We start from the raw sequence: 9,409 nt of genomic DNA, 5'->3' as shown, positions 1-9,409 counted from the left end.
CCCCACCCCAAGCTACAGCCCGTTTACTAGGTAGTGAACACGTGCCATCCATCAACCCCGAAAAACCTTCGGTGAAGGATGGGGAAGGGGGAGACTAGGGGTCGAGTTACACATGTGTTAAGCGTGGTGTGAAACAGGCACCCAGCTCTGTTAACAGCTTCTCGCCTATTTTTTTTCCTCCTCATCCCACACTCCGCCTTCTCTTCCCACCCCCAAGGGATCCGCCGTGGAAAGTTTCCATTTCCCAGAGTTTGTGGGTCTTTGTGTGTCTGTGGTACACGTTGTTGTGGTGGTGCTGCAACGCGAGGGCGCCTTGTCTCCCGGCTCCCTCCCCCCGCCTCCCCCCACATCCTCCTCCCACAGCACCCCCCCAACCCCCACTGCCCTGACGCCAAGCAAAAGCTTTAGAGTCGGATCATAGCTGGTTGAATTCCCTTTGTTCCCTGACACCTGTTACGCTGGGGTTGAGGGGGTGAGGGTGGCGGGGCGGGGGAGAGGGATGCGTCTGTGGCTATGTGAGGGTTCTTGTAGTCTGTGCGGCAAACTTCTGCGTGTTAACAGGCTCCCTGCTTGGCTTCCTCAGCCAGGCTCCCAACCACCACCCCACCAGCTCGCTGACAGCACCAGCTCGGAGAGTTGTCCCCACCCTCTATTTCATTCATTGAAGGGAGGGGGGAGGGGAGGAGGGATGGAAGAGGGAGGGAAACGTTCAGGGTGTGGTCTTTCAGCATGCTAGTGTCCGGGAGGGGTAGAAGGGAGAGAAGCTTCATTCCTTCCTTAATACTGAATCTGGAAGAGTTTGTTTTGATATTAAAATGGGGGTACAGGTGTATATACTGGTATTTTCTGTATGAGTATGTGTGTATCTGCATGTCTGAGAGTGTAAACATATGTGTATACATATGTAGATAAGTATGTATATCTCCATATGTGTACAGGGTGTCCCAAAGTCTTAGTGCAGTGTTAGGCACCATAGCTGAAAACAGCACTTTTAGGACAACCCCTATATCTATTAGGTATAGGTGCATACATTTGTTTCTATCTATGCCTATGTCTGTGTATGCTGGGCTGTGGGTGTGTATCATATGCATATATATAAATTAGTCAGTCCATAAGCATTTATTAAGTGCTGTGCAAAGAGGAGAGAAGAAAGGTTTTTAAAAAAAAAAAAAACAGTCCCTGCCCTCAAGGTATTTACATTCTATTGGGGCAGACAACATACAAAATATATACCAAGTAAATGGAAGGAAATCTTAAAGGAAAAGCACTCACAGTGGGAGGAGAAGTTGTACATGAGTTTGAATGTGCCTGTCTGTATGAATATGTGCATATCTTTCTAAATAACTGTGTGTGCAAATTTGTGTACATTTGTTATACACATATATTGTACACTGAGTATTCTATTGCATGTTACATGTAAGTACATGTGAGATTAGTGGATACTATGTGACTAATTGTATGTTTGTATGTGTGTGATGTGTATATATATATATGTGTGTATGTGTGTCTGCCCAAATGGTATTGCCTACACAAATTATGAACATATATATGAGTAGGTAAACAACATATATTTGATTCTATACATCTGTACATACATATGTATATATATATTTATAATTATAATATATACACATACATATATATGTACACATGAGTCACTTGGGTAGTTTCAGGAAAATAAAGAAGTTTCACACCTCCCCTCCTTCCTCTGACCTAAGCCATCATTAGTTGCATGAGATAAACAGGCCCAAATGTTTAGGCACTGAAATGTAGAAAGTATGGTTATATAAAGCAGGACTATAGAACAAGACACATGATGGCTAGTACAGTGTGTTTGAACCCTCATGCTTCTTGGTGGGGGTGGAAAAGAGTGTGTATACGTGGGAGAGAGTGAGAGATGCTTCTGAGCTTCCTGGAATTCATGGATTTTGCCAAAGCTGAGCAGCAAGTGTCAAATCCAGGATTCACTGCAAATTGGACTGGACTATAATGTTGTATAGCAAAGAAAAGGAGACAGCCTGGCATAGTGAAGAAAGCACTGGCCGGAGACTCAGATTTTATTCCTGACTTTGCCACTAACTCTCTGTGCATCCTTAGAGAAATTATTTCCATTCTCTGGACCTTATTTACCCCCACCCCTGTATGATCAGGGGGTTGGACTAGATAACTTCTGAGGCCCCTTCCAGCTCTGACATTTTGTATTCTAAAGTCCCTTCCAATTCTTACCAACATTCTATGGGCCAGTGATCCTATGATGGTGTTTAGCCAGTTTCCCGGTACATTGTGGCTACATTTAAAACCCATATGGTATGTTTTTGTTTTTCCTCATAGGGGGATTATTTCCAAATCAACAATCCCAGGAACATGCAGCTTTTAGATTCGCATTGTCGCAACTCACAGAGCCCCCGAAACTGCTCCCCCAGATTGATATAGTGAACATCAGCGACAGCTTTGAAATGACGTATAGATGTAAGTAAACATACTGCCTTCTCTCCCTTTTATTGTTTTTGACTAGTGTCTACCAGAGCCCGGAAAAGGCAATGGGGAAAGGTTATTAAAAAGAAATCCAAACTAAGCCTTATTCAGAGCAAAATTCCTGAGGTCTTTATAGTCATTTCAGTGACTGGTATTTGTGAACCCCTCATACAATAGACTTACTCTCCCCTTGGGCTGACTGTAAATAACTTGGCAGTTGTTGTTCTATCTTGAGGAATGTCAATATGGTTGTGTTTTAGTTCCCTGGTCCAGCATGATAAGCAGTGTCCCATGATGCTATAAACATCCCGGGATCACACAAGAAACTTCTAAGTACTTCAGAGGCTTGTGTGTGGAGACTTCCTCTTTTCCTGAAGGGAAAACAGCACCCATTTGGGGTAGGCTAAATGTAAAAGTGCTTCCTCATAAGGGCCAGGTGAGACATTACACACTGAGTTCCACATCTGATAGAGTTAATATTATCTATTTAAGATACTCCATCTACTCATCAAAGCAATTGAGGTGGTAAACAGATTAATAACAGCAGTATAGGTAAGGAATTTGAGGATAGAATAGATAAGAGCTCATCTAAAGGAAGCAGAAGAAATAGATGGGTTTCAAGTGCCTGAACTGAGAAAATTAAAAGCTTGGGCAATTAACGTGCATCTAAGTACATCGAAAGACATAATGAACAATATCTTGTATGGTTATGCAAAAGAGGCAAAAGTTATGCTCAATAGGCAGTTATCTTATCAACCACATCTGGTCGATGGCACAGCTGTAATGAGAAGTTTGAGGATGTGACTGGGCTTCTTCATAGGGTGTTTAGGCCCTTCACCTTTTTTTCTTTTTACCTTTTCCATAATGGGCAACATGGAGATATTGATCAGGTAACTTTGTATTGTTATTATATAGTGCTGAATATTGTATATATAGCACAAACTTGTGAAAAATTAAATGAGATGTTGTTTACAAACCTCAAAATACTACATAAAGCCAGCTAATATGTTGTTATTATTAGACTGTATTAATCCTACTAGATGCTGGTTTGCTCCATTGGTTCGTTTGGCAGAGCACTGGACTGAAATCAGGAGGTTTGGGTTCTACTACCAGAACTGCCAATATCCAGCTATTTAACCTTAGGCAAATAGCACCATTTCCCTGGCCTCAGTTTCTCCATATGTAAAATGAGACGATTGGACCAAATGATTCAGAAGGTCCCTTCCAACTCTAAATCAGCAATGCATACCTTTATATCTCCCCCTGTGCAGAACAGTTGAGCACATAGATTAATCAATGGATTACTGAATGAAGGAGTAAATGAATGAATAATAATAGGAAGACTAGCATACATGTAGAAAGAGAAATGAAGTTTCCTGTGATGAAAGAGTGGGTGAGGGGAGAGAGGCCAGGGTTCACTTTGGGTTTGGATGTTGATTCATTCTGAAAAAGTTATCAAGTGCATACTGTGTACAGAGCTCTCGGCTTTGTGATAAAGGTGAAAGTGGATAGAAGGAAAAAGAAAGATATAAAGATAAATTAGAACTAGTCCTAATTCTTAAGGAGCTTAGGATAGGGGAGGAAAAGCATATATAAAGATGACTATAATCTAAATTAGTGGCCTAATGAAAAGGGACTTGGGTTTGGGGCCACAATAGCTGAGTATGAATCCTGGAACATATTTTTTTGCCAGTTGTGTGACTCTAGGGAAGTCATGTTATCTCTCTGAGTCTCATTTGTTTCTATGTCAAATAGGGATTATAACACTTCCATGACTAAATTTATCTGGGAAAGTGTTTTGTAGTTTGGCAAACCAGGGTAGTGGAAAGAGCACTAGCCTTGAAAGCAGAGAGTAAGGGTTAGAATCCCAGCTGTGCTACCTACTAGCAGTGTGAACTTGGGAAAGTTAGTTTACATCTCTGCTCTTACTGACTGCTCTGTAAAATGAGGGTGATAATTAACTTGTGCCTCACAGGGTTATTTTGAAGATCACTTGAGACAGTTGGTGGAATGTGCTTTGTAGACTATATAGCTTTAAAAGCAGTTGCATGAATATGTGTTGAATATTAGTAGAAGCAAGAATACTCTTTGAGGGGGTTATTGTGGAAAGGATTCCTAGCAGGATGCTTTTGTTGTTCAGTCATGTCTGACTCTTTGTGATCCCATTTGAGATTTTCTTAGCAGAGATGCTGGACTGGTTTGCCATTTCCTTCTCCAGCTCATTTTACAGATGAGGAAACTGAGGCAAACAGTGTTAAATGACATACCCAAGGTCACACAGCTAGTAAATGTCTGACACCAGATTTGAACTCAGAAAGATGAGTCTTCCTAACTCCAGGCCCAGCACTGTATCCAATGAGCCACCTAGCTGCCCTTAGGCAAGATGAAATCTTGTTCTATTCTGTCCTGGTCAGATAACTTCTGGAGTAGGTGCTACATTTTAGGATGCTGAGTCGTATCCAGAGAGAGAGAATCTGTATCAGATGACATGCATACCAGCTGAAGGAATTGGGGATATTTAGACTGGAGAAGAAAACATTGGGATGGGGAGGGGAGAGGTTGGAAGTGTTTTCAAATATTCAAAGGATTACTACTGTGAAGGAAGGATGAGACGTATTCTGTTTGGTCTCAGAAAGTAGAATGAGAAACAAAGAGTAGAAGTTTCAAGGAAAAGCTTCCTAATAATTAGGTCTATCCCAGAGTGGAAAGGGCTGTCTTAGGAGGAAGTAGGCTCCCTTTTACTTAAAGTCTTCAAACAAAGTCTGGAGGACTACTTGTGAATATTGGAACTGGGATTCTTGGTCAATTATGAATCCAGGCATCTTTAGTATCAGGTACCCTGTAACTATGAGACTCTGGAATAAAAATTTGACTTGTTACTACGTAAGAGTTACTACTTGTAATTACTATGTCATGATATAAATATGAGATGTTATTATTTATGTGGTAAATCAGTCAATAAGTTGTTAATAAACATTTATTAAGTGCCTACTACATCCCAGGCACTGTCCTAAATACTGGTGATACAAAGAAAGGTGAAAGACAATCCCTGCTATCAAGGAGCTTTCATGCTACCTAATGCTATGATATCACAGGCCAGAACTTGCTTTTTATTAGGGTTGAGGATGGGGAGACATGGAATGCTTCAAGGAGGACATATCTTTGAGAGTGTCAAAGGAAATGGAAATTTTTATCTCCAGAAATCAGCTGTGATTGTGATCTACTGTTAAAATCTGAGGCTGTTTTCAGGCCACCAGTTGCAGGGTATTATGTGGGAATTGAGGGTGCATGAGAAAAATGAGTGGGGGGTGGTTATAAACTGCTTGATTTTTTATAAAAAGTCCTGGATAAGTGTGAGATGTAGGAGAGAGTCATTAAGATATGAGAGGGTGACCCTGAGGGAGTTTATTAAAAGCTGAAAATCTCTATAGTTGCACACCATGTCTAAAGCACAGGCAGATGGGGAGAATAGGCTAATAGTGAAGATGATTCTATGTCAGGAAATAGATATCCAGAAGAGGCCTTTCAGAATACAATATAAAAATGACGAGAAAGGTTATCTTACCAGTTAGACCTCCATCTCAGGTGGTTTTTAAAGAAATGAAGAAGAAAAATGGATCCAGGTAAATTTCTTGTTAGTATCCAATGAACCCCAAAATGGTTGTCATTTGTGCTGTTAAAACACTTGTGATGTAGGGACAGAGGTCCTAGACTGTGACTCAAAATACCTACATTCTATTCTATGTTCTGTTGCTGACTGTGTATCATCACTGTCATTTCCACCACTACTATCCTCACCTTCTGAGTTTCTTCCTCTGTAAAATAGGAGACAGAATCTGAGAATTTAAAACTCGGAATGGACCTAAGTGTCCTAGACTAACCCATACTGGAAAAGGAATCACCATTATAACATCAGCAACAAACAGTTTTGAAACCTTCAGTGGAGGGGGAACTCACCACATCCCTGAATAGCTGTGATTGTTAAGGAGTGTTTCTTTATCTAAAATCTAAATTAGCATCTTTGGAAATTTTATTGATTATTCCAGATTCTGCTCTCTGGGACCAAGCAAAACAAGTCAAATCTTTCCTCCATACATCAGTCCTTCAAATGCTTGAAATATGTGACCCTTTCTCACTCTGATATACTATGACTTAATGATTTAACAAGACCCTTTGTGGGAGGTAATAGAGAGCCATTGTAACTTCCTAAGCCAGAGAATTTTTTGATGAAAATATTTCTGAAGTTTTGAGAAGATGAATTTGGCCACAGTGTGTAAACTTTAAACTCTGGAGGAGTTTACCACATAAGTTCTTCTAGTTCAGCCCTGGTATTCACTGTGAATGTTTATTGTTGAGTGAACCATCTTCCTCTTTGACAATCCAGTTTAGACACTTTCCATTGCTAGAATAGTAACAACTTAGATTTTATAATGCTTTGTGTTAAAAAATGCATTCTATTTATGAGAATGAAAATTAGCATTTAAAGTTTGCAAAGTGCCTTACATATACTATTTTATTTGATCCTCACAACAACCCTTTGAGTAAGGCTATTATCCCCATTTTACAGACGAGAAAATTGAATCTGACTGATAGATGTTAAACAGCTAGTAAGCTTCTGAGGGTTCAAATTCAGGTCTTCCTGTCTCATAGGGTTATAGATTTAGAGATAGAAGGGATTTCACAAGCCATGTGGTCTAACCCCACTCATTTTACAGATGAGGAAACCGAGGTTTAGAGCAGATAAGTGATTTGTCCAGAATCACAAGAAAGTGTCAGAGGTGGGATTTGAACCCAGGTGTTTCTGGCACTCTCGTATGACACCTTCCTATTTCCTTACAGCAACCATTGAAGGTGATAAGGCAGGGATTATGTTCCAAATTAACACATGGGGGAACTGAGGCAGAAAGAGGCAAATTGACTGCCCATGGTCAAATAACTAGTAAGTAGCAGAAACAGGACTTGCACTCAGGCCTTCTGAATCTAAACTCAGTGCTCTTTCCATTATACTACAGCTGCTTCCCCAGCAATAACTTCTCTATCAGGTCATGCATTGGAAACAGTATGGCATTGAGTGATGAGTCCTGCACTTGAGTTTGGGCTCTGCCACTTCCTAACCCTTTGTTATAGAGGCTGAGAATGTTGGAACCAGGAAAAGGACCTTTGAGGTCATACTGGGGGATGCACTGTCTAACATTGATAGAATTCAGTGTTTTAAAATTATTTCACTTTGCTCTCCCCAAATATCTCCCTGTCAACCAGCGTACTCTCCCTGCTCTCCAACCCCCCCTCCCATAATAGATGAGCTCAGAGTTTCACTGGAGCATCTCGAACCACATTCTAAGTCTGGCCACCCACACCTAAAGTATGTGGTAGCTGGTAATGGATTGTTGTTAGTCATGCCATTGATTAAAAAGAAGCATTACTGCACTGTTTTGACTTTGTAGAATGCTTTAAAAACCTTTCTGCTAGTCTCCCCACAACACCCCTACTGGAATAAACTAGCTTATTGCTCTACTCCATGGAACTTGTAATAAGAGTGGGCAGTTGGTGGTGATGCAAAGAGTTTGAGAGAGTTGTAAGAGAAAGTATGGTGTGTGGGAAGAGCCCTGAATAGAGAGGCAGAATATCTGATTTAAAGTCCTGACTCTGGGAGTAACCTTGGGTAAGAGATAAATTTCTTTTGGACTCAGTTTTCTCATATAGTAAATGGGTATAATAATGCTTGCACTCCTTACCTCAGAGTGGTATTGTGAGAATTAAATGAAATAGTGGGTATAAAGTACCATGGAAGTACTGTAGGAATATGAGTTTGCTCTTTAATTTTTCCCTGGCATGAGGCACAGGGCTCTGAAATTAGTAGATCTTATTAAAATCAAAGAATATCAGACCTCAGAGTCATATATATATATATATACACACACACACACATACATATATACATGTATATACATATACACACATACATATATGTGTACATGTATATGTATACATACATATATATGCTCCTTGGGTATATGTGTGTGTGTGTATGTGTGTGTGTATGTATATGTGTGTATATATGTATATATATATATATATACACACATACACATACATGCATACACAGAGATATATACACACATACATACATATACCTGAGGAGGTATTCCCTCTGACATTCTTGACAAGTGGTCATCTGCCCTTTGAAGATACTTGGTGAGGATCCTCCTCCCTAAGAAGTAGCCTTGCAGCTATGGGATAGTTCTAAGTGCTAAGAAGTTATTTCCTGTAAATGATCTAGAATTTGCTTCCTTTAAATGCTTCTAGTGCTGCTCTCTGAGGTCAAGCAGAAGAAGTTGAATCCCTCTTCCATATGACAGCCCTTTAAGCATTGGAAGAGAACAACCATGTGCCCTTTACGATGTCTCTTCTCCTGGCTAAATTTCATAAACTGATCCTCTCATAGCATTTTCTTATTCCCTTTCACTCATCATCATTGCCTTACTCTTGCTATGTACCTACTTGTGAGAGTCCTTCCTAAAATGTGGTGTGGAAATGAACACAATATTCCAGGCATGGACTGACCAGAGCAGAATATAAGAGGATTATCACCTTTCTCATTCCTAGGAACTATATCTATCTTGTCAGCCTAGGACTACATCAGGTCTTGTGGTTATCATCTTACTTTCTTGACTAACATTGAGGTTATGTTTCACAAATGTTTTTCCAGGATATTTTTATGCTGTTGTCTATCTTCACCTCCCTCATTCTAGTCTTTTTTGCAGGTGATTCTTTTGAACCCCAAAATAGGTCTTTCTACTTAATTCAGTTATATTCATTGCTCAGTTTGGGCTATTATTCTAGTCTGTTGAAATCTTTTAAAATACTGATTCAGTCATCCAAAGTCTTAACTATCCTCAACTTCATGTCCCCTGCAAATAGAAGTATGATAAAC

At 40.1% G+C, this 9,409-nt stretch overlaps 1 protein-coding gene across 1 annotated transcript in view; it reads left to right on the top strand.

Moving 5' to 3' along the window:
• Positions 1-9,409, top strand: part of GRIA1 (glutamate ionotropic receptor AMPA type subunit 1) — a 343,664-nt gene that overhangs the window by 889 nt on the left and 333,366 nt on the right. Inside the window, exon 2 of the mRNA XM_027841645.1 lies at positions 2,332-2,469. Coding sequence (XP_027697446.1) covers positions 2,332-2,469 — 138 coding nt within the window. The remainder of the gene's footprint in view (positions 1-2,331; positions 2,470-9,409) is intronic.

Source organism: Vombatus ursinus, unplaced genomic scaffold, assembly GCF_900497805.2.
Source record: "Vombatus ursinus unplaced genomic scaffold, bare-nosed wombat genome assembly UNPS02014863.1, whole genome shotgun sequence".
Lineage (NCBI taxonomy): Eukaryota > Metazoa > Chordata > Mammalia > Diprotodontia > Vombatidae > Vombatus > Vombatus ursinus.
This window is presented reverse-complemented; position numbering and strand designations above follow the sequence as displayed.